Genomic DNA, 25,702 nt, shown 5'->3' with positions numbered 1-25,702 from the left:
GGTTTCTAACAGATGTCACAATGATGAACAGTTATGAGCTGGTAAAATAAATTTATATAAACATCTTCTGAACCTTTATGGAAAACAGCAATTGATGCTGAGCTACAGTTAACAGTAAAATCATTTTTTTAATGATAAATTATGAAGAGGGGTCTACAAACTCACTTCATAGTTATCAAGGGAATTTATCTAAGATGCTTTTTTATTATATGCTTCTACTGTAGGTTGATCAATTGGCTGTTAGTGGAGTGAATATAACCCTGTTAGAATTAATACCGACAAACCCTTGCAAAACTACAGCATAATTAAAGAAACCCAAGCTGCTCATCAACAAGAAGATCCTGGGTTTAAATCACTGCCTGGGTCTTGGTTAATGGAGCTTCTATGTTTTCCCAGTGAGAACAAAGAGAACATGTCCAACAATCCAAACACATAATAGTTACAGTAGCAGCCATTCAAAATGGCCGTTCCCAGTCAAACGCCAGCCGAATGGCAGCCCACTTCCCTCCAACGACCTCCTCTTCCATATTTTTTTTACTGTGACTCCACCCTTTCACTGAATTACAGGGTCTGACCAGAAGATAACGCCTTTCTTTAGATCTTAATGTCCACAAATCATGACAGAGAGAATATTTTAGTATAAATATTGCTGTTTAAAAAGGAGTTGTAGGGGACCAGCCAAGGAAAGTGGGGAAATGTTGAATGGCTACTACTCTAGATTGACATACCACTCTGCATGTTCTTCAGTCAGAGACGGGGCATTGTTATTTCTACTGTGTGTCTCTGTGTTGCCTTTTGATAGGCTGGTCACTTAATCAAGGTGTACCATCTTGCAACCACTGGTAACTAAAGAACGAGCTGCGCAGGATCTGTAGGTATGATAGCTGTGCCAACGGCGAAGTGTTAGGCACTATGAGAGAGAATAAGGGAAATTTCTGACATTAGCTTGATTATATAGACATAAATAATCAGAATCAGCGACCAATCAGAATAAAAATGTCTCATGTAAACATGTCGAGTTGGAATATTTAATGATTTGGCAAGATTGGAATGAAATCATAATGCAACTGAGAGGGGTGGTTTACGCTGATTGACAATCTGATTGACATGCATATAAACTCTTGACATGATTAAGTCCCTCTAAATAAAGCTGGGTCGCTCTGGCTCACTGTTATCACCATGTCCTGATTAGCTTGTTTACATTACACCTTTTTAGTCCGATCCACTGTATATTCTAAATACTTCTGTCCATATAAAAGGTATAATCAGATACATTATATTTTAAATCAGTTATAACATTTTTTTGCTTGTAAGCATAGCTTCTGTTGGAGCGCAAGAAAAATAAGTGTCTATTGTGAGCTTAAAAAAAACACAAGCTATGTGTGAGAACTTTGTTAATTTAATCCTGAAGTATTTTTATCCTGAATTATCCTTGATTTAATTCTATTTTTCCTCAGGGAACAGCAGTAGTGGAAAAAAGACATTAAAAAAGTGCAAAGTAATTAGACTTCTAAGCATGATTCACATGCTTTTGCACTACAACATTTAAATATACGTAGTCATGTGGAGATCAAAGCAGCTTCAGAGGGAATTTAAGACTTATTGTTTCAAAGTATGATAGAAGCAAACTGTTTTAAAGAGGTGGAGCAAAGATTAAAATTCATCCTACAATTACTGTCAACTTTGGTAACTTTGAAGAGGAAATGAGACACCCTCTGCTAGGAATTGTTGTGAAAATTGGTTCTTGGCCTCGAAGAGGAAAATATCAGACTCAGGACACTGCAAACAAAAAACAGCAGAAACTGGTGAGATATATCTCTAAAGTCATAAGTAAGGCCCAGCCTGGAAAAAAGCAGTCATTAACTGCAGTTGATGCAGATTCACTCATTTAAGTGAAAATTCAACTTACATGTTGCAAAATGTACCTCACCAAACCTTGTGTTGTCTTTTCCATTTTAATATCTAAACACTCCTTTATTGCAGATCCTCATGTGTGTAACACTAAATTCTGTCTGGCTCTTCAGTACAGCAGGCCACCCATGGGGTGTTTGTTTGTCATCAGCCACAAAGTGCTATCCCATTCTAAACAGAAGAAAAAGAACAACAAGGAAGAAGAGGCTGTGGACGTTTGAAACCCTTAGTTCCAGAGAGCAGATTGAGGAGCTTTCTCTATAACTATGCTGCTATAGCATATGCCCAGATTCCTTATTCTCCACACCTATCCGTGTCAGGTCAGTTGCAGACCGCCTCTGTGCAAAAGCAATGTAAACTGTATCTGCTGTAACGCAGCTTAGCTTCACTACATGTTATTTGAGTTCAGAACATGGCATTTGTGAGAGGACCAGGCAGAGTCAAGCAGACTGGAGAGAACAGAAAATACGAGTAGCTCAGTATTTTGACGATGAAGTATGGAGAGCACGGCGGTGGACGCAACTATGCAGTTACTCTGTCTGACATATGTAATCGGAGAAAAACCAGAGGATGGGAAATTTTTGGGTTAGACTGCTGGAGGACATGGGGACAACTTTTCATTATTCTGCTTCATTCTGTCTCTGTTCTCCAATTCTGTAGTATTTGTTAGTTCAACCACTTGATTTATGTACTCTCTGCTTATCTTGTCCTAATAGCCTTATCTGCTCTGGTCCTGTTTGGCTGTGACTCCGTCCTTGAGGAGACTATTAGCTGGGTTGCTGCCAAAAACACCTCCAATTATTGATGATAGAGCTGAACCTGTTTTTTCAGTGTGTATTCCTTTTTCTCCATGGCTTTGGGCTCTGCTTTTACTGTGACTTACTGTATGTGTATTCTTTCATCCATTTTGGCAAGAAAACTGGTTCAGAGCTCGGTTTAAACAAAAATAGTACTAGCTTTTTCTTCATTTCCAAATGGTCCAGATTTTATTGCAATCGCCACTGCTCATTATGGTCAGAGTTGAACTACCGGTATGTCAAACTTTGGCTGTGTTGAGCATACGATCTTCTAAAGGGGTGCACTGCACTTGTCTTTGCTTGCCACAGCGATGAACCCCCCTGGCATTACCCGAGTCATTAAAAATAATGAGGTTTAGAGTGCAGCGATGTATGTGTCACATACTGAAAGGGCCATAAGTGTCCAGTGATATATTCCTGTCTGTAATTGTTACAATTATTAAACAGCAGAAAAGCTGTGCCCTCCCAGTTTACAGCCTAAAACAGACCACCATTGTTAATGATTAGGTTGTGTATACTACTGGATGATTAACAATGTTATCTGAACCAATACAACCTGTAGAATCTACACAGTCATGTTACTAAACTCACAATCAACAATTGACTACTTCATGGTATATATTATTGTGTAAAGGTTGTGCTTTGTTCTTTTGCTGTTTTTTGTGTACAGACGTTTATATAGTGAAGAGAAATAAGGTGAATGCTTTAAAACCCCTGCTAAGAATCTAAAATGTTTATAACATTTTAAAGATTGTTTTTGTAAGATCAATTAGCCAAGGTCACAAAAAAAATTGTGTTGTGTTTTGCAAAAGAAGTAAGAAAAATATGAGAAATCAAAATGAAGGCACGGTGGCAAGTAGAAGAATTCAAACAATGTGAATTGCATTCAGAAAAGGAAAATAAGATTAAAATAAGACCCTGAAAGGAGACTGGTGTGGGGAGGAAAATAGGCTTACGACTGGATCTTAAAGTGCTCAGGAGATGTGTTGTACACTCACAAACAAATACTTTGACCATAAAGTAAACCCAGTGCTGGCCCTTGAGATAGACTGTCCTTTTGCTGAACTCATGGACACACACTTAAACAAATACACACACATAGAAGTCACATGGTGTTCAGGACATCCCACTGAGACGGTGTGCATTCACAGTAGACTTAATTCATAAAATAAACACACAGCAGTGTCTAACACAGTAAACTGAATTTGCAACACACTAGAGCCCCACCCTCAAACCCACCCCCAGTCACAAGCAGTGGAAGAAATTCAAGACTGGAGTTAATACATCTCCGCCTGTCCTTTCTGGATAAGTCTTTGTTGGTCTCACTCAGTTGGTCCTCCCATGTTTCTGGTACCACAGAGCAGTTGGCAGGTTCTGGCAACCCTGATACTCCCGCCGCATTTCACTGTCTGTAAGAGGAGGGGTGGCATTGCATGGCGCTCCTGCCAACGTCACATTTAAAAGGCCAGCCCATGGCTCCAAGAGGTGAGACATTCCATCAATCTAGAAAAAAACAGAAAAATGGTGTAAGAGAAGAGATCTGATGAAGCATCAAAAGACCAAGAAAAATCCAAAACAAAATGCTGGTAAATGAAAACTTACCTTCTCCAAGTGGTCTAATAGGCATGTAGAAGCACTTATAGAGGACCAGCTGCTATCATCCCAGCCAGGGAATAGTCTGTGGTTCTGATAAGTCTGGATCTGTCTGGACTGATGCTGGATCAGGACCACATTGTAGTGCTTCTGGGAACTCCTTAGCCTCTTGGACAGGACTCCACTATAGCTCTGATCTACAAACAGGAGGACACGAACTGCCCTGCAGCCGGCCAGATCTGCCAGCAGCTCACTCACCGAGTAGCGTTCCTTTAGGTCAGCCTGCGCAGAGAGAAAATGGATTTTGGAAAAACAACCAGAATAGAAACCTTAACAAGGGTTAAGAAAACACCAAGAAGACAAAATGGTTAGAGTGCACCATAAGAGGAGACGTTGGCATCTCAATGACAACTCTCATCGTATAAAATAATTTTTTTTAGAGTCCTAAAGAATGTAATCACTATAGATGCAAAAAGATTTTTCCTTTCAAAACCCATGAGATTATCGGCAAAGGGTTAGGAAAAATGCTTGAAGACAACAAGAGGGGCATTCTCTATAAAGTAATTCCACAGCATAGATTTAATCAACTCCTCCTCTGTAGTGCCCCCTTTGTTAGTCACATCATTAGTCATTTATAATACCTGACAAAAGTGAGCACACTCCTAATTATCTTGTTATATGTTTATATCTTTTCAAAGGTACAACACTGAAAATGTTAAACTATGGCGCAATGTAAATGAATCTGTGTGCATCGTGTGTAATTTAAGTGTATTTTCTGTCCTTTCAAAATAACCAAACAACCTCCATTTCAAAGGGGGTTCTTTGGTCCATTTCAATTTGCATGTTTTCTAAGCCAAAAACAAGGCTTTGCTTTTGGTCAACTTTATAAAATCTCGAACTCAATGCTATTTCTGACATTTTGAATAGAAAAAGCTCCCTGGATGGGAAGCGAAACGTCTTCAAACTTGTAAATAAAGTCCAGTGGATTGTTTTTTTCTACTTTTTTGGAATATCTAAATGCAGGCATTATCAAATAAAGTACAGCTCTAAGTGAAAATGTCTAAATTGTGCTCAAGTAGGCATTTCCCCTTATTTATCTTTCATGGTAGATTAGGTGTCATCTTTCTAATTTTCTCTCATACTAGTTACTGGAAGTTTAACATGGCCAATAACTCTCTGATAATGTTGAGGAAAAATTGATTGCTCTAGATAAAGATGGTCTAAGCTAAGAGATGATTGCCTTAACCCTGAAACTGATGATCAAGTCCCAGTGCTGTATCTGGTGTTTGTCACAACGCGCTATTATCCAAGTCATCTTGAAAACATTCTTCTTCCAAATGTTGGCTTCATATTACGTGTTTTTTTCTCTGGCCAGAAGTTCGATGGCAAATCCTCACTTTAAGTTGGAAATCCAATGACGAACCTGTCTTGAATCAGAAAGGTGAAATACTTTTTTAATTTCAATGGTGAAGTCCTCTGGAAATCTTCAATAATTGTTGTTGATTGCAGATGTGTCTAGTAGTTCCCATTGATTTTGCTTGTAAAGCGGGAAGAATGGCGCTAGGCTTACCGCACCGTGACACCACTGCCGGAAAATGGCAGGAGGGAGGGGTTACTATATTCGGGAAAAAATTGCCACTCCCAGACTCACTGATCATGACAAAAATTTTTTTTTTTTTATTGATTAAAGCAAACTCAATAAATCACCGTGAACATATTAGTTTTAGGTATAGATAATGAACCATTATCTGACCAGACTTTTCCTTTAACAGAAAAGGTTCCACGCAGAACTGGCCTCGCCCTCGTCAACCAAATAAGCTGCATACATGTGCTAGTGGTTCTATTAGGTTCTAAATGATATTAGTGCTGCCAAATTTAATGCAGCATTTGCAGGGATGTGCAGAAACCATCAATCCCAATATTAACTTATGTACTAAAGCTGAGCGTCATTACTTCCTATAGGCAGCAGGCCTGCATTCCAACAAGATAACAACCCCAAGCTCACCTGTAAGACAACTACTGCCTACCTAAAGGATCTAATGGCAAAGGTGCTACTCTGGCCAAGCATGTCTCCAGACATAAACTCGTATGAGTGACTAGAAGGTGTCTAACGTCCAGCAGCTTTTGATGCTGACATGAAAGAGGATTCCATAGGCCGACTGTGAAGCTCTATTGAATTCTAAATCCTTATTTTTTAATGATATCTGCTTTCTTATAGTAAATAACCTGCTTGGGCATCTCATAGTCATCCTTTACAATGGTGATAAAGTAGTGTAACTGTGTTTTTGTTTGTGTGTTCCTCTTACGATGCCATTCAGGTTGGCGTCCCACAACAGCATGGTTCCATCGGTGCGCGTTGGTGAGTTCAGGTACAGAACCAGAGTGTCGGCACAGTGCTGCTTCCGGCAAATGTATGACACATGGTTACGGATCACCGCTTTCTCTGTTGCCGAGTACACACCCTCTAAATCTTCTGCACACATAAAAGAACAGAAAAAGAGGTGGTAAATCAGGTCTTATTCATGGTTTGGCTTTGGTGGTAGAATAGAAAATACCTTTATTGTCCCACAATAGGGAAATGTTGGTGTTTACAGCAGCAAAAAGATTTTAGAAAAAATTCTCACACAAATGTGGTGGTTAAGTGGGTTCAAATGTATATCTTTTCTGGGTTTTTTTGTGTTTTTTTTTTTAGTTTAGTGCTAATATCTATTATGGTCATACATTTTAAATGCATGAACAGTTTGGTTTTGTTATTTCATTACAAAGAGGTCCAGAAAATTCAATCTGCACCCTTTCACTTGTAAACTGGATCCACTTTGATTTCCATCAGCTAACTTACTGACTGAATGATCTGCTCGGCTCTAGATTCCCTGAAATTGGTGCAGCAAGTAGTAAAAATTTAACAACCAATTATCTTATAGAAGAGGGCCGTGCTTCTTGGATGCTTCAGAAATGCACATGGAAGTACCTACTGGTACTGCTGTAGATGACTAGAGTTGCTGTGATCAGCAGCAACATCCTATACACGTCAAATGTATAACATGTTTTTAAGTTAATTCAAAGTGACAGACCTTTGCAGGGAATAAACATTCCTACCCATATCCCTCCGCAAGAGGGCACTTTAAAAGTTATACATTGCGGTTCTGCACCTTACAAACTGCAAGTAGTAGCAGTAAGTAATATGCAGCAAAAAATGGTAATTGAACAGAAAAAAGCTTTGGAGGCTGGGGGAAACTTATAACAAAAAGCAGAGGTAACGCTTGCTACAAAGAAGAAAATGAGAAAAGCTAATCCGAGGGGGCCACTCAAACCGAGTCTGGTTCTACAGGAGCTTTCTTCCTGTTATAAGGGATTTATTTCCTCTCCACTGTTGCTGCCCTGTGAAAGGTATTGCTGCAATTGAATATCTACTGTCGCTACATGCCCATCCAGGAGGAGTGAACCCTGCAAATGACTCGATGCAGTCAGCCAGGTCTCCTTAAAGCTAACCTGACTCCGCCAGATGGATTTGTTCTGCATATCCATCTGGAAACCTTCCGTTGAAGTAATTTTGGGAAGGGGCGAAAATACTGGTTAGCTGATTGGCCTATGTTGGTGATAGACGGGTCAAATAAACCAATCAGATCAACGAAGCATATGACGTACTAACAGAGTGACGACGAAAACACAACCACAAGCCAGGCTACTCTTGCCGAAACCAGTTGGAAGAAGAGCAAAAACAACTTTCCTCTGAGAAAAGCCTCCAGAGCAGGGTTTTGCTCTTCTTTCAGCGAAGAAATACTCTGTAATTCCGATAAAACTTGCTTGATAGCCACGCTAACACTAGTTTCTTCGGCTGAAGCCGCCATGTCCTTTAGACTGAACTGTCGCGATTCTCGTTGCGTCACACCTCAACCCGCCTCAAAGCCAACGCTGATTGGAGGTTAGTTTGGTGAACGGCTCCAAATTTTCTTTAACGGAAAGTAGCCAGACTGATCTGCGAGTGAAACCTTGAAAGCTTGCGAGATCAGGATGGTCTCACGAGGCTACCTTAAAGCAGGGGTTAAAGCAAAAATTATTAATTTCACTAAAATAAACAAAAACTCCATAAACGGCAAGTAATACAAATACAGCAACTTACATCATTACATTTACTTCACACCTGTACACTAACTCAATTGGCTCAGTGTTTCATTCAATATAAATCAATACTACGGACATACAAGGGCAACCACAGCCTATTCCTTTTGTAAATGTCTGACTTTCATAGCTATTCAAGTAAATACAAATTCAAATTTATGTCTAGATGCCGGCTGCTTCCGAGTATCTGCAAAAATCTATCTGGAATATAACGCTTTGATTGATTGATAGATTGGTCCCATTTAACATGGCGATGCAGCGGCGCTGAACTACTGAGTTATCATTCTGCTCCTTAAATGATGCTTTAGTCATAAAGGGTCTTAAAAAAAATTTAATCAAAGGACTCTGTGACTCGATTGACCTTTCTCTGTGCTTTAAGATCATATCTGTTATTAATTGACGCTAAATAAACAAACTGAATTGAACCGCAGACTAAAAGCTAGATGGACAGACGACATTGAGGATAAATAATTTAGTAGACGTAGGGATGTGGAATGAGTTAAATGCTTGGTGAATTTACTGACTGTTGACTTGCTTGTTAGAATCCTTGGATTTTATTTTCATTTAGCTTCTTCAACCTCTAAGGTACATTCTTCATGTTGATATGTAGCTAAAAAGCTGTTAATATTTTAGTTAATAAATTAATAGTATGTTAATAAATTGAATAGCTTTTTAATAAGTTGAATAAATTGCTTTCCAGATCGAAAGTCTCTTTTTAAATTTCTAAATAAATAAAATTTACTGTCAATTGCGACTTATATATATATATATATATATATATATATATATTTTTTTTTTTCTTTTTTTTTTTTTTCAGCTTTATGTATTATTTGACTGAAACGACTTATATTCCAGTGCAGCTTTTTATTTAAAAAACATGGGAGTAGAAATCTTTGAATTGTATATCTTAATTTATTTATGTTTTTTAGAGATGTTTCCTAGACTATCTAATTATTATATTTAATGTAATCTTGAAGTTTAACATATCAAACGTGGACTTTATAAGGTTTTAGAGTTATCTAATTTTAACTATAAAAGTAAAAATCCATTGCGACACATTTCCCCGGTGACATAATATATCAAACATGGTTCAAGCCAAAATGAAGCCAACATTTCAAAAGGACAAAATATTTACAAAAAACAAAGGTTTTTTAATATTAATGAACCAAAATCATTTTTTGTTACAGAAATAAATTCTGTGAGATTCCAGGAACATGGATGTTGTTTTACATTTAATGTTTATTAGGCAACAAACTTTTATTATATTCTAGGATTGCACTGCTTTGCTGGCTACGGTAGCTGGATTCTGATATTCTTTTTTAACAGAACTATTGTTGGAACAAAGTTTCATTTTTCCAATGATTTTTCTTCTCTGATGGTTGATGTTGTGCAACTAGAAGGATTTCGGCAGAATTTTATTCTATATTTTTTTAATTATTTTTTTGTCGCTTTTGATGATGTACAGCTATAGCAAATAGTTTTTTACACCAAGGAGCAACTCATTAAGATCTCTAAAGCTAAAATAATACTTCAAATACTTTTGCAAGTACCAGCTGAATTGAAAAGGAGGTGGTGAGCATACAGAACAAGAAAATGGAGAATAGAGAGGAGCAGGAAATTCAAGCCATCTCTTTCATCAATTATTATAGGCAATTTACAATCTTTAGGAAACAAGTTAGAAGAACTGCAAAGCCTAGCTTAGACCCAGCCAGAATATCAGCAAAGCAGTCTTAAGTGTTTTACTGAAACATGGCTGCGGGACCTTATCCCCGACCAGGAGTGGCCCAAGCAATCATGAGGCCCTAAGCAAAATTAGATTTTTGGGCCCTCTATTTCTGCCAAAAATATCTAGTCCTGCAATCAACAGTCTGATGATGAGATTATTAACACACCTAATATAAAGTAATAGACAGTGCTGTTCACAGTCTCCTATTACTGTGTGCCACCTAAAAAGGATAAAATAAACAAGTATGCAGTTTATTTACAATAAACGCATCATGTGGCTTATTTTTTCAACTGTCATAGTTGTGTCAGAATTACAAATGAAACTTTATTTTCTGTTTACAGGCAATGTTGTATGGATTGTTGCTATATATATGTCTGTACCATATTTAGGAATAGGAATAAGTTGCGCTATAGCTAAGTTCACATACTGCTCACACTTCTATAGAAGTAGTGTTTTAAAGAAATTTCAGGAAGTATCAGGGGTTTCTAAAAAAGAAAAAGCTGAAATATAACTCCCAAAAAAATATGATGGTTGAGTCACCTAAACTGTTGGATTGTAAACCATAAAAAATTTGTTTTGTGCTTATATAATTATTAATTCAATTATTGAGGAGCAAAAATTGTTTTCTAATTAAAAAGGTGGAGGAGCCACTAGGTCCTGATGGTTTCAGCCCCTGAGTCCTAAAGGTCTGTGCAAATCAGCCCTGTGGGGTTCTAACGCACCTCTTCAATCTTAGCCTGACACAGCAGACAGTTTCAGTGATGTGGAAGACCTCCTGCCTTGTTCCAGTGCCAAAAAAGACTTGAATAACAGTTCTCAGTGAATATAGACCTGTTTCCACAACATGAAATCCCAGAGAGAGTTCTGTTTGTTCACCTCAACAAGTAAAAAAAAAACCAGCTATCAACCCCCTACAGTTTGCATATCACTGTTTAATTAGAGTTGATGATGCCATCAAACACCTGCTTTAACAAGCCCCCTGTCATTTAGATAAGCACCATGCGGATCACATTCTTTTGTATCTCTTATGTATATAACAGGATTCAGCCTGACATACTTTTGTAAGACCCTCCAGGAGACTCAGGTAGAGCCATCAGCAATTACCTGACAAACCTGAAGACTAGCTGACAAACAGACTGCAGTTTGTTAGACTGAAGGGTAGACCGTCTAATCACGTATTCAGCAGCACAGAAGCACCACAGGGGACAGTACACTCAATATTCCTTTTTACTCTTTACACCTCTTACTTTAAGTACAAGACAGAGTTCTGTCATCTGCAGAAATACTCGGTGGCTCCACAGTCATTGGGTGCATCAGAGATGGACAAGACGCTGAGTTCAGTTAGTGAACCCAACTGTTGCATGGTATAGAAAGAGTAATCTAATCCTGAATATTGACAAAACAAGGGAGATTAGAGCATATTTCAGGAGAAACAGGAACAAGTAAAAAACTCTTGACATCATGGGAGACGCAGTAGAGGTAGCAGAAGAGTATAAATACTTTGAGGACCTACACAACAAACTCAACTGGAGATGCAACAGCTCTCTACAGACTATACTTCTTAAGGTACCTATGGTCCTTTAGTTTTTTCAACAAGATGCTGCATATTTTGTATAACTGCGTTATAGAGTGGGATCTGTTGCAGTTCGGCTCCAACCCACTAGGATCCACAAAGCCCCCCTCAACCTCTGGTGTTCAGAGGGGTAAGCACCCTTTCAACTTAAAAGATCTGTCCACTCGTAGATCCCGCTTTTTATCCCAACCTGCACTGCACCTTAAAGTATTATTTTCTACAATTCTGAGTGACTGTAACTTTCTACCAAGAAGCTGTCCACTGCTGGCGAAGAAAGTCTTGATGTGGTCTTTATGGAAGCCGTTATTTCGGAGCACTCTGTAGAACCTTTGAAGATTCTGAAGGTGATGCTGAAATGTCATCTGAGGCTGCCATCCACCTGCATACACAGACACCAACAGACACAGTTAGATTCATACACTGTACGATATTTTCAATCGTTGCACGCAGCTACAGCTCACACTGTACAACGAAACTGCAGGGTTTTAAAGTTCACAGCTCACGATGTATATTCTCACAATGTGCAACGCGACTCTGAAGCTATTTACCTGCTCACACTGTACGTCTAAAAACCACGGTGGAATCAGCTCCGCAGAGAGATAGCGCTACTCGGATTCGTCTATCCGGAAGCAAAATAAGTAGAAGAGGGAAAAGACGGAAGTGTTGGTGCCTCCTGGTAAATATGAAGCTCACTAGAGTTAAACGCGCTGCCTTGGCAATATTTAAAATTTTTGTGCTGAAAGCCCTAAAAAGAAAAGGTGATAACATATTTGGACAAAGACATGGCTGAGCAAACGTGGCTACTACGGTCTGTCAATTTTACAAAAAGAACTTAATTTCACTCGCCCCCCCGCCATGCTTCTGTGTTTTCATCTGAGAGGCAGAAGTAGAATCCTTGCATGCAACTCCGCGATTTGTCCACAACCACCTTACGACGGCCGAATGAATTTCAAACATCTTTGATTTTCTCCTGACCTTATGATTCCTGATTAGGAAGTGGTCGTCAGAGCTTGATTGCACCTCATTACCCTCTGTACAAAATTCTCGCACGACTGGAAAATCGGCCCAAAAAGGGCGAAAAATCGTACAGTGTATGTCTGGCTTTACTGACCCGACACAGGAAATGTTGGGTCTTAGCTAATGCCAGATATAAATGAGAATTGCTGTCTTTTTAATCTGATTTCTATGCTGATGTGCAAACACACAGATGCCTTTGCACATCATCTTTGACGTTCGGATGTATAAGTGCTGCAAATAGAAAATTTACTGCAACCAGAGAAACTGGTGCAGTAGAGAAGTTCTGCAAACACAGAAAATAGTCATCATTGGTACGGAAGAAACAAATAAAAGGTCCAACCTGAGATGAGCACAGCATGGTCACAGGTCTGATAAAGGCGACAGGACAGGTGTGTGGCCAAAGGCTGCTGGTGGCAGCGCCTGGTGTTCTTATTCAGCTCACAGCTTGAGACGGGCAGACTGGGAGAGCTCATGGGCAGCTGCTGAGGACACCGTGCAAACTCTGGGTTGTCTGTTGGAGAAGGAGGAGACGTTGGGAACGGGAAGCCATCACATGGCTTCACTACGTCCTGATATCAGGTAGGATCAGTCTTAGTGTGCCCATTTCTATACTCTCTTTCCACCACCTAAAATTCTTAATATCCTGATATTTGTAGCAAAAAAGACCTGCTTTTCTGGTTCTTAGGTTTCTGTGATTTACATTGTAATGTACTTTACTGGTATACCCTACTGGTAGAGTACCCTCAAGCTGCATTAAATCACCTAGATAGGTCCTGGTCTTTTTTGGCATCAGTTTTCTGCATGTTGTCTCCATATTTTCTTGTACCAGACATTAAAATAAATGCAACTACCATAAGCTAAAAGTCTAAAACAATACAAAAGGTAAAACTATACGAATGACTAAATGTGGCCATCAAACCTAACTGACTGTACTCAGTCTGAATTCAGGTGTATTTTAAAGGATATCACATAAATAATTAGACTCGAATTAAAATTTCATGTAATTAAAAGTTAGATTTTCTTCATAAATTCCAATACATGAATTTTGAATAAACTGGTGCTATGGAATGTATATAGTATTTTATTTTTTTAAACTGCTTCTCACTATGTTTTTTAAAACCTAAAAGTGTTGAGTTTATTCTGAACTTCTATTTTTCTTATCATTATTATTAGACTGAATATGAAATTACCAGGAAAATGCACCAAACTGGTACACTTTAGCTGCAATTTTTTGTCTTTTTTTAGTACTTCTGAAAGTCTTCTGCAAATTCACATGTAGAAATATCTTTGGTCATTGTTGCCACAAAGAGGACATTGGTACATCCTCAGACAAATCAGAGATATTCTGTGCCCAGGTAAACATTTTCAGATTTTAAAGAATGCTTACATGAAAAATTTATGCAGATTTTCAGCAGACAGTCATTATATAATTAAACGAAATCAAAAAAACAAAAAGTAAAGACTGAACTTAAATATTGTGGCATGTTTATAGTAGCCTTATCTGGTCTGTTCCTGTTTGGCTGTGACTTCTTCCTGCAGAGAAATATCAGCTGTGCTGCAGCCATCAGCACCTTTGTTTATAGATGTTTTAGCTGTGCCTGTTTTTTAGTGCAGTCCTGTTTTCCTGACTGTGACTGACTGGATGTGCTCTCTTCATCCTCTGACATGGGAGCTGGCTCGGAGCTCTTCTGCCTGGCTGTGTGTTTCCTGGACTTGGCTGCCTGTAGAGCCGGTTGACAGTTGCCTTTTGTATCTCTGCTTCTCTTTCTATGTGTGCTTGAACCTCAGCAAATGGCCGCTCACACTGAGCCTGGTTCTGCTGGAGATTTCTTCCTGTTAAAAGGGAGTTTTTCCTCTCCACTGTCACTATAAGCATGTTTAGTGTGAGGTATTGCCTTCGAGTCAGTGAGTCGAGGCAATCAACTGGTTTTCCTTTGATTGAAAACTTTGAATCACTCTGACTGGATGATCTAGTGAACTGGAAAGTGCCTTGAGATGACATGTGTTGTGAATTGACACTATAGAAATAAACTGAATTGAATGGAATTTAATTTATAAAAAATAAAAAATTTAACAAAAGAGCTTGAAAAAACACTTGAAGGCAGGGTGAAAGTGCCTATCTCCTAGAGGCAGGGATTTTTTTTTTCTCCCTGGATTTGACATTGCTGTATACAAAGCACAGTTATGTTTTATTTTTTCTACTTTTTTTTTTTTGCACTTTGGTAGAGTAAACTATACAATAAGAATTGTTAGAATTTCTTTTTTTTTAATCCTTATTACCTTCAAAAACATGGCTTCGAATCTCATCTTTCTTTTACATCATTCTCAAACAGTCTGCAGAATTTTCTCATTTTAATGGATGGAACAAAACCGGTTTGCATGTCTTAACATTCACGCAGATCACTCACAACACCCTAAAAGTGCACGTCCTGAAAGAAAATGCATGTGTAATGTAATGCACCTTATTTAGAGTCTGTGGAATTTCATGTAAAAATGCAAGATTTGACATTACTAAAAAATTAGACTTTGTGATTTTAGGCTAAGGTGAAAGAAAGAGAAAAAAAAGCAAATGCTTATTTTATCACATCCTCAAGCAAAGGATATAAGAGAAACTAAGAAAAGACTTTTTGAAATGCTTTGCTGGTGATGGAGGACTGCATACATACCGACACATTTGAGTCTCTGTGACATGCTGCTGTCTCCGATGGCAACCACCAGGGGCAGAAAGTGGACCTCACAGAAACCTCCAATGGCTTGTTCTAACAGGCGGCTCCCAGCGGTGCCACCACGCAGCGTCCCAGCTGCCATCCGTCTGGGACCAAACAGCCTCTGTGGACCTGTCTGCCTACGCTTCAGCTGGTTCTGGCAGCGACCCTTTAAAGCCAGCGTCAAACACTCTTCACCTTAAGATGGGAACAGAGACGCACCTGTTACACTCTGACTGTTTCCTGCAGTCAGAAACTGTGATCGAAAACCTCCAAAGATTTACAGTTTATTATATCTTGTCTTCCTATGAAGATGATTTCCTCTGATCAAGAAAATACTTTATTGATTCATAATTTTTATTCTGCTCATTTTGCATATACACTCACCGGCCACTTTATTAGGTACCCCATGCTAGTAACGGGTTGGACCCCCTTTTGCCTTCAGAACTGCCTCAATTCTTGGTGGCTTAGATTCAACAAGGTGCTGGAAGCATTCCTCAGGGAGTTTGGTCCATATTGACATGATGGCATCACACAGTTGCCGCAGATTTGTCGGCTGCACATCCATGATGCGAATCTCCCGTTCCACCACATCCCAAAGATGCTCTATTGGATTGAGATCTGGTGACTGTGGAGGCCATTTGAGTACAGTGAACTCATTGTCATGTTCAAGAAACCAGTCTGAGATGATTCCAGCTTTATGACATGGCGCATTATCCTGCTGAAAGTAGCCATCAGAAGTTGGGTACATTGTGGTCATAAAGGGATGGACATGGTCAGCAACAATACTCAGGTAGGCTGTGGCGTTGCAACGATGCTCAATTGGTACCAAGGGGCCCAAAGAGTGCCAAGAAAATATTCCCCACACCATGACACCACCACCACCAGCCTGAACAGTTGATACAAGGCAGGATGGATCCATGCTTTCATGTTGTAGACGCCAAATTCTGACCCTACCATCCGAATGTCGCAGCAGAAATCGAGACTCATCAGACCAGGCAACGTTTTTCCAATCTTCTATTGTCCAATTTCCATGAGCTTGTGCAAATTGTAGCCTCAGTTTCCTGTTCTTAGCTGAAAGGAGTGGCACCCGGTGTGGTCTTCTGCTGCTGTAGCCCATCTGCCTCAAAGTTCGACGTACTGTGCGTTCAGAGATGCTCTTCTACCCACCTTGGTTGTAACGGGTGGTTATTTGAGTCACTGTTGCCCTTCTATCAGCTCGAACCAGTCTGGCCATTCTCCTCTGACCTCTGGCATCAACAAGGCATTTCCGCCCACAGAACTGCCACTCACTGGATGTTTTTTCTTTTTCAGACCATTCTCTGTAAACCCTAGAGATGGTTGTGCGTGAAAATCCCAGTAGATCAGCAGTTTCTGAAATACTCAGACCAGCGCTTCTGGCACCAACAATCATGCCACGGTCAAAGTCACTCAAATCACCTTTCTTCCCCATACTGATGCTCGGTTTGAACTGCAGGAGATTGTCTTGACCATGTCTACATGCCTAAATGCACTGAGTTGCCGCCATGTGATTGGCTGCTTAGAAATTAAGGGTAAATGAGCAGTTGGACAGATGTACCTAATAAAGTGGCCGGTGAGTGTATATCTGGAAATGTGCCTATTGTGAATGGTTTTAATATGTAAACTGCTGCTTGCTGTTATAGACATAAATGTAGGTTTCAAAGTCATTTTAAAGAGCTCAGTGATGATTTCATACCCATTGAACATTTTTCACATTTTATTATGCAGCAAGCACAACGTAACTTCAATGTATTCTATCGAGAATATATTACAGATTTATTGTAAGTGAAATGAGAGATGATGCATGTTATCAAAAGTTTTACAAATGAAAAGTATGTTGTACATTTTTTTTGTAATTTTGGTAAATCTCTAAATAAAAGCTATTATGTTAAGCTGCTTTTTGTAGAAAAGCAGAGAAGAGGCTGAAAGGACCTAGCAGCGGTTTACAAACATGTAGGTGAAGCTGATCTTGTCACGTAAAAAAAAAACAAAGGAACATGGAAGCTATATAGAATTGGAAGGCAGATTTAGACTTAATGCAAAGCAATTACAATGGAAAAACTGTTAAAGATTGTAGGGAGAATGAGACTTGATTGATTGATCGCCTTTATTGATGTCACAATGGAGAAATAACTTGTTACATCAGCTCAAATAGTTAAAGGAGAAGTAGAAGGCGCCAAAGGAAGAAAAAGGTGCATGGGATATCTACAGTATATACAGTGCGTCCACATGTGACAGCTTTTTTTTTTTACCTGAGAGATATTTTACTTTTTTTACTTAACCAGAGAGAATAGAGCGGAGGCTGAACTTACGGCAGAACAAACACCCTCATCATGCAGCAAGAGCTCCTCCTGTCTGACTGAGCTTGTGTTATTTTAAAAGAAAATCTGGCTATTGGAAAATTAGGGTTTCTAAATGTAAAAAGCTGGTAGATTTACTGTATATCCCAAGAGATTTGCAGATTAAATCAATACTAATCAGTTTATACAAAGCATTGAGCCAAGGAGACAATCGAATGCTTGGCAGATTTTCTACATTTGTATTTTTAAAGCACATAAAGTTGCAATAAATCTTTTTTATTATTAGTCTGGTTTCTTGAAAGTTGTGCTAAAACCATCTACTGCATGGAGCCCAGCAGGAGGCACTTTGCTGTGTGAGCAGATTTGTATGAATAATTGACAGAGGTGTGTTCTTGTGACTCTGGAAGGGGGTCACCTTAACATCTGGCTCTACGTTCGCACACAGCAGGAGCTTAGAAACTTTCACACTTCCAACTGGTCTAAGTGAAAGAAAAATAGTCAAACATATCAGGTAAACTTTAATCAAAGCAACCTGATCCTCTACAAGTTGTTATATTTTCTTTTCTATGTGATTAAAGCAGGGCTTTACATTCTAAGTAGAGATTTTTTCATCCTATATGCAGATTTTGTATTCATAATCAGCAACAACTGAAGCTGAAACAGTCACAACTACACCTGAAGCCTTTTAGATGCTTTGTGTGTCCACATTAGCGTGTCCTAGGTGTCCTACTTGTCATACAGTCCAGTCTTATAAGAGAGGTTTTATGGCGGCTGGGTACTAAAGGCTCACCTCTAGGTTTAATGTGTAAGAAACCACCTGAAAAGAGTGAGAGATAAAATAGTTGATTTATTAAGTTCAAACACGTGGATCTCAATAGCTGTTTTCAGGTTAAAAACTAGGAAGTGATTTCCATTTGACATTTACAGCTTCTCCATGGCTAACTTTAATATATGCTCATATAATACATGCGGAAAGGGGAAACAAACATTATGTTAAATTGTTTTTACTGAGTGCAGTGGATGTTTTTTTTTTTCTTCATTTTGATTCCCATTAACTATTGTTTACAATTGAATGAGAGGGAGGTTCTCACCTAATGCACTTGGAAACTCTTTCATGAAAAGTCTACAAAATATATTACAAAGAACCCCTACCTTTGCAGCCTCTAGCAGGTTCTGCCTTGAGAATTGCCAGGTACTTAGCTTCATCTAACTTCCCCAAAACTCTGACCTGCTTCCTTCTCCTTGGTGAAGGAGAAGGAAGGAACCTACCATGGTATCTCGTGATGCTGGTGTGTTCTGTCCAGTTTTCCACCATAAATAGCATTTTCAAAACATAGATAACATTTTGAGCTCATCTTCTTACATTTATTGTGCCCCCTGCATGGCTATAGAAGTGATAACAAGCCCTCCTATGTTATACTTTATTCTGGCTTTCTTCTTTAAAGATAAGGCTTCTGAAAGCTCAACAAATAGGTATCCTGTCAACGGTGTCTTTAAATGTAAAGAGCAAAAGCGTAACAAACGTACCTTTGGGCTCTATGGCCCATTCTTCTTTACAATATTTCAAGCTCCCTCTTATTGAATGAGAAACATCTACACTTGTTTCAGATCTCTCCAGAGATGTAAACTTAGAAACAGATCTACACTGAGGCTTTTCTACTCCAGGACAAAATGCTGTTTTTGACATTCAAAAAGTCAAGAACAGCGTTTAGTTCGAGTTTGTCCAACAAAGCCTTGTTTTTGTTTAGAAAAGATGCACATTGAAACGGACGAACTCAACACCCCTTTGGTTTTGTTAGCCTGCAATGCCCCATACCTCTGAAAGGGGTGTCCTTAAAGGGAATTGTTGACCTGGCTGAATAGGCGAGGTTTTCTTTTCCCCAGCAATGGGGCTGGGGTTGCAATGTTATCTAAACAAAAACAAGGCTTTGTTGGGCTACTGAATAAAACCTTGTACTTAATGCTATTTCTGGCATTTTGAATTGAAAAAGCTTCCTGGATGGGAAGCGAAGCATCTTCAAACTTGGAAACAAAGTCTAGTGGATTGTCTTTTTTAACTTTTTTGGAATGACTATGACCTGGATGACTAAGATTCTTCACCAGTATAATGACAGTTAATTAACAGGGATGAAGGGCATAGGTTCCAACACTCACCCAGGTTAATACCATCGAGGTGGGAACATCTCTTCTTGGTCACATTCATGTCCAAATAAAAGAGGAAGACGGGGTGTCCAAAGTTCTCTCCTGGGCTTGGATCCAGCACCATCACAACATCATGGGCAGAGGAACTATAGAGGGGCTGGTGGAGTCTATGTGAACCGTCAGCTCTGTTCAGCATTCGTCCGACGTTGAAACTTCCTCTCAGCTTGGAACTCAGCATCCCACTGGAAAAGTCAGGCAGGATGGCCTGGACTTTGTTGAAGGGACCTAGAAAGATGGAGAGCAGAATGTTGCTATTGAGCTGTATTGTAAAGTGCCTTAAAATGACAAGTGTTGTGAAATTGCACTATACAGATAAATAGCATGAAATTAAATAATTGCATAATAACAAAAAGGAATTAGTCAGGACCAGTAATATATCGAGAGAAACAAGAGCATGATGTAAGTCCTATAACCACAACCTATAACCAAGCCCTATACTCAAACCCTATAACCACAACCTATAACCAAGCCCTATAACCACAACCTTTAACCACCACCTATAACCAAGCTCTATAACCACGCCCTATAACCAAGCCCTATACTCAAACCCTATAACCACAACCTATAACCAAGCCCTATCACCACAACCTTTAACCACCACCTATAACCAAGCCCTATAACCACAACCTATAACCAAGCCCTATAACCAAACACTATAACCACAACCTATAACCAAGCCCTATAACCACGCCCTATAACCAAGCCCTATACTCAAACCCTATAACCACAACCTATAACCAAGCCATATACTCAAACCCTATAACCACAACCTATAACCACAACCTATAACCAAGCCCTATAACCAAACGCTATAACCACAACCTATAACCACAACCTATAACCAAGCCCTATAACCAAACGCTATAACCACAACCTATAACCAAGCCCTATAACCACAACCTTTAACCACAACCTTTAACCAAGCCATATACTCAAACCCTATAACCACAACCTATAACCACAACCTATAACCAAGCCCTATAACCACAACCTTTAACCACCACCTATAACCAAGCCCTATAACCACGCCCTATAACCAAGCCCTATACAACTCAAACCCTATAACCACAACCTATAACCAAGCCCTTTAACCAAACACTATAGCCACAACCTTTAACCACAACCTATAACCAAGCCCTAAAACCACAACCTATAAACACCACCTATAACCAAACCCTATAACCAAGCCCTATAACCAAGCCCTATAACCACGCCCTATAACCAAGCCATATACTCAAACCCTATAACCACAACCTATAACCAAGCCCTATAACCACAACCTTTAACCACGCCCTATAACCAAGCCCTATACTCAAACCCTATAACCACAACCTATAACCAAGCCCTTTAACCAAACACTATAACCACAACCTTTAACCACAACCTATAACCAAGCCCTAAAACCACAACCTATAACCATAACCTTTAACCACAACCTATAACCAAGCCCTAAAACCACAACCTATAACCACCAACTATAACCAAACCCTATAACCAAACCCTATAACCAAGCCCTATACTCAAACCTTATAACCACAACCTATAACCAAGCCCTATAACCACAACCTATAACCACACCTTATAAAGCCGGGCTTACACTGTGCGATTTTGCCCTTTTCGGGTCGACTTTCCAGTTGTGCAAGAATTTTCCGATCGGGCTGACTTTCACCCTGATTGTACATCGTGTGTCGTGCAGTGTACAAGGGGTAACAAGGGACGACCAGCTTCTCACGACCATCTCCTGATCAGGAATTGTGAGGTCAGGAAAAAATCCGACATGTTTGATTTTCAGTCAACCATCGTGGGCTAACTGCTTAGTGCAAAAACAAGGATTATTCTTCTTCTTCCTTTCAGATGAAAACACAGAATTATGGCGGGTGAAATGGATTTCTTTCTGTAAAATTGACAGACAGTAGTAGCCACGTTTGCTCAGCCATGTCTTTGTCCAAATACATCGTCCCCTTTTCTTTTTAGGGCTTTCAGCACAAAATTGCACAAATTACCAAGGCAGCGCGTTTCACTCTAGTGAGCTTCATATTCCTCTTCTACTGGTTTGGCTCCTAGATAGACGAGTCTGAGTAGCGCCCTCTCACTGCGGAGCTGAGTCCGACATGGTTTTTAGACATACAGTGTGAGCAGCTAGATCGCATCAGAGCGTCATGCTGCACAGACATCGTGAGCTGCAAACTCACACTGTACCACGAAACCCTTATATTCGTACAGTGTGAGCGTAGCTGCTTGCAACGATTGAAAAAAATCAAACAGTGTATGCCTGGCTTAAAGGAATAGTACACCCAAAACATAATTAGCCTTCGTTTTCTACTCACCCCCATGCTGACCAACACTCTGGAGTACTTTTTTGATATCTCAAATGCATCTGGAGATCTGGGAGGCTTCTTGCTGTCTGCTGACATTCAAATAATGGAAGTCTATAGCGCCTGAGGCAGAAAGGTCCATAAAAGTCCACAAAAAACGTGTCAATATTCCTCCATACTGCTCGTCCAATGTATTCCAAGTGTCCTGAGTGGGTAGCGTCCATAATTTACTCGAAACGTAGTCATTTAGAATGTTTTTAGAGCATAAACAGTAGTGTATAGGATTTCCTAAAAGCGCGTTCACGAGTCTACGGAAACCACGGCAGACCAAACCAGATGAAAGTGCGCATTCAGCTCTGCAAAGAACTCGTGCTCTTCCTCAACACTGAAGTCCTCAGACATTTTCCTTTCGTTGTTTCTTTCTTTGCACAGGTAAACAGCACATTTCTTCTTCTACGCTTGCATTATTGGCAGAGCAGACGCTGAATGCGCACTTTCATCTGGTTTGGTCTGCCGCGGTTTCCGTAGACTCGTGAACGCACTTTTAGGAAATCCTATACACTACTATTTATGCTCTAAAAACATTCTAAATGACTTCTTTTCGAGTAAATTATGGACGCTACCCACTGAGGACACTTGGAATACATTGGACGAGCAGTATGGAGGAATATTGACACGTTTTTTGTGGACTTTTATGGACCTTTCTGCCTCGGGCGCTATAGACCTCCATTATTTGAATGTCAGCAGACAGCAAGAAGCCTCCCAGATCTCCAGATGCATTTGAGATATCAAAAAGGTACTCCAGAGTGTTGTTCAGCATGGGGGTGAGTAGAAAATGAAGGCTAATCATGTTTTGGGTGTACTATTCCTTTAACCACTCCCTATAACCAAGCCTTATATCCATACCCTATAACCACCCCATAACCAGCAAGTTACATGTTTCAAACACACAAAAAAGGAGTTCAAATGAATAAATGAGACTTGAAAATAGAAACTAAGATGTAAAATATTAAAGTTGTACTTCTAGGAAAGGAGTGAAAGTCTACTGTACGATCCCTATTTAGCTTTAACTGACCATTTTCACAGTAATACATGTAACAATACAACCTTTAAAAAAGCTTAACCGAGAGAAAAAAATTAAGCCATGTCTCCCAAAAAAGGAAATCTGACTCAATGAATGAATTGATATACAACAACTAGAATAAAGTATAATGGATATAATTTAAAATCATGGAGAAATGGAGATTAGTAACTTCATTACATTTTTTGTTAAAACTAAAACAGCGTGTAAAAATTAGACCATTAGAACCAAAATGTATAAATCTTCGATCTAATTGATCAACAGATCAATTAGAGAATCTAGAAGAAATAATTGATCAAAAAAATATACATTTTAAATTCAATTTTACAATATAAAAAAAGGCTTAAAAGCTTTAAAACATAAAATATGTGTAAATATGAACTGCTCTGCTGTGACAGTAGGACAGTATGATGGGCCCCATTTCATCCTACCTGCGGCGGCGTGCTGCTCGGACATATACACGGCCACAGACGACGGCGTCAGGTGGGTGAGCCGTCTGCAGTCCGCTTCAGACATGGAGGACATCCGGAGGCAGCGGTCCAGCTGGTCCCACTGCAACACCTGGAGGCCAGAGCGCACCCAGCGGTCCAGCCGACTGAGGGCCACGCTGCTCGGGGGGGCCACAGGCTGCACAGGGTAGATAACGGAGCAAAGAGTTGCAAAAAACCTGAGAAGCTTCATGATTAGGATGCCTTTTTTTCTTTGTAAATTCTGGGGAAATCTGTGCTTTATTTTTGACTATTTCTTCTTTTACATTCCAGTTCCTGAGGTCCTATTTTCCTTGATTTGTTATCTGTTTGCCTCTAGTTTTTAATAACTTCTCATTTGAGCCTCTGAATTCTATGTTTTACTTATTTTTCTTGGTGTTAAAAGAATCACCAGTGGAAAAGTATTTTGATTTTCCTCCAAGATGAAATTCTTCCTTTGCTTCTCTCTTGTTTTGTTTTGTCTTTATTTGCCCAGACCTGAAAATGAAGAACAAATATCCAAAAGCATGGCAGGGTTGCAGAAGCTGTCCTCCTCTTGCTGTGTCTTCATTTGAGTCCTCTATATCCTTTATATTTAGTAATTATTTAAAGACATGTTCCGCTGTTCCTGAGCAGATTTTGTTTTTGTCTGTTTTGTTCTCTTTGGCTTGGAAAAGTTGTCAGGAAAGAAGGCTGCTCTTTCAGTCAGATGTACAGTGAATTATCCCTCTTAGTTTCCCTTCAGCCTTATTTTCTTCTTGATTTTTGAAAGAAAAAAGAGGATCCAAGTTTGCCTGAAATGTGAAAATGAAAATAGTTGATTAGGTTTTGTTCCTCCTTCAATAAAGCTTCTGTAGTCCTCTTTGGACTTAAAGTGGTTTCAGGGTCAAAACTGGTTTAGAAGAAGTCAAATATAGTCCTTGGCTTTTAGTAGACAGACACGGTCTGTCCTGCAGGTTGTCCGCAGCTCAGAGGAAAAAAGCTGCTGCCACAGCTTGTCCTCTGTTTGGCGTGCTCTTTAATATGCCCCCTCTCTCTCTCTGTCCCTCTCATTTTCTCATAAACACACACACACACACACACTCCTAGCCACTTCTCTCCTCCTATGTCTGCAAGGTTTGATGTGTGACAGAGATGGAAAGGAGGGATGATGAGATAACATGAGAAAACCGTAGAGAGGAGGAATGAAGCAGGGTTAGACAGAGGGCTGGAAATGGGTCAAAAGAGAAGAGGAGGCTGGTAAGATGAGTAATGAAATAAATCAAAGGAAGAATAGTGAGACATACTTTGAGAAAAAAAGAAAAACACATTTACAGAAAGTTTGACAAACATCAACAAGTAAGGAAAAGGAAAATCAGAACCAGAGAATCAGAACTGCAACCAGACTCTACAATGTGACACTACAATGGCAATAACTTGTGCAATGTATAATCTGCAGTTTACCATTTAATACCCTGTGCAATAACTGTTTCTCTATATTTGACACTCAGTGCAATAATTATATATAAAAACATAAATATGAATTAATATAAATACCTGTGTAAACACCCTATGCAATATATAGAAAATATATTATATATAGTAATATATAGTGTAATAATCCTCCTGAAAAAACAAAACTGTGGACACACTGTGCATACTGTATATTTCCAATGCACATTTTTCTTCTTTTGGCACATTCTTCCTCTTTGACTATTTGAGCTGATGTAACAAGTAAATTTTTCCACTTTGAGATCAATAAGTCAATCAATCAATCAAAGAACAAGTTTGTAAAAACAATAACCAATGGGTGCATGAAACAGGATGAAAATAACTGGGCTAACTGGCAGAAATAAGATGTATAGTACAAACAACCTCCTTCTATTCCAGTGAATG

At 39.3% G+C, this 25,702-nt stretch overlaps 1 protein-coding gene across 1 annotated transcript; it reads right to left on the bottom strand.

Moving 5' to 3' along the window:
- Positions 1-2,956: 2,956 nt before the first annotated feature.
- On the bottom strand, positions 2,957-24,945 carry si:ch211-67e16.11. The gene is made up of 8 exons (XM_038301372.1): positions 23,792-24,945; positions 19,917-20,189; positions 15,403-15,639; positions 13,077-13,247; positions 11,967-12,098; positions 6,608-6,774; positions 4,311-4,583; positions 2,957-4,211 (listed from the first exon to the last, which is right to left on the bottom strand). Exons 1-8 carry the CDS (start codon positions 24,039-24,041, stop codon positions 4,035-4,037), a joined length of 1,680 nt encoding a protein of 559 aa, XP_038157300.1. The 5' UTR covers positions 24,042-24,945; the 3' UTR covers positions 2,957-4,034.
- Positions 24,946-25,702: the final 757 nt, after the last annotated feature.

The sequence above is a fragment of the Cyprinodon tularosa genome, unplaced genomic scaffold (assembly GCF_016077235.1).
Source record: "Cyprinodon tularosa strain WSP-4 unplaced genomic scaffold, ASM1607723v1 ctg467, whole genome shotgun sequence".
NCBI lineage: Eukaryota > Metazoa > Chordata > Actinopteri > Cyprinodontiformes > Cyprinodontidae > Cyprinodon > Cyprinodon tularosa.
The sequence above is the reverse complement of the archived record's forward strand: the minus strand, read 5'-3'. Positions and strand labels throughout refer to the sequence as shown.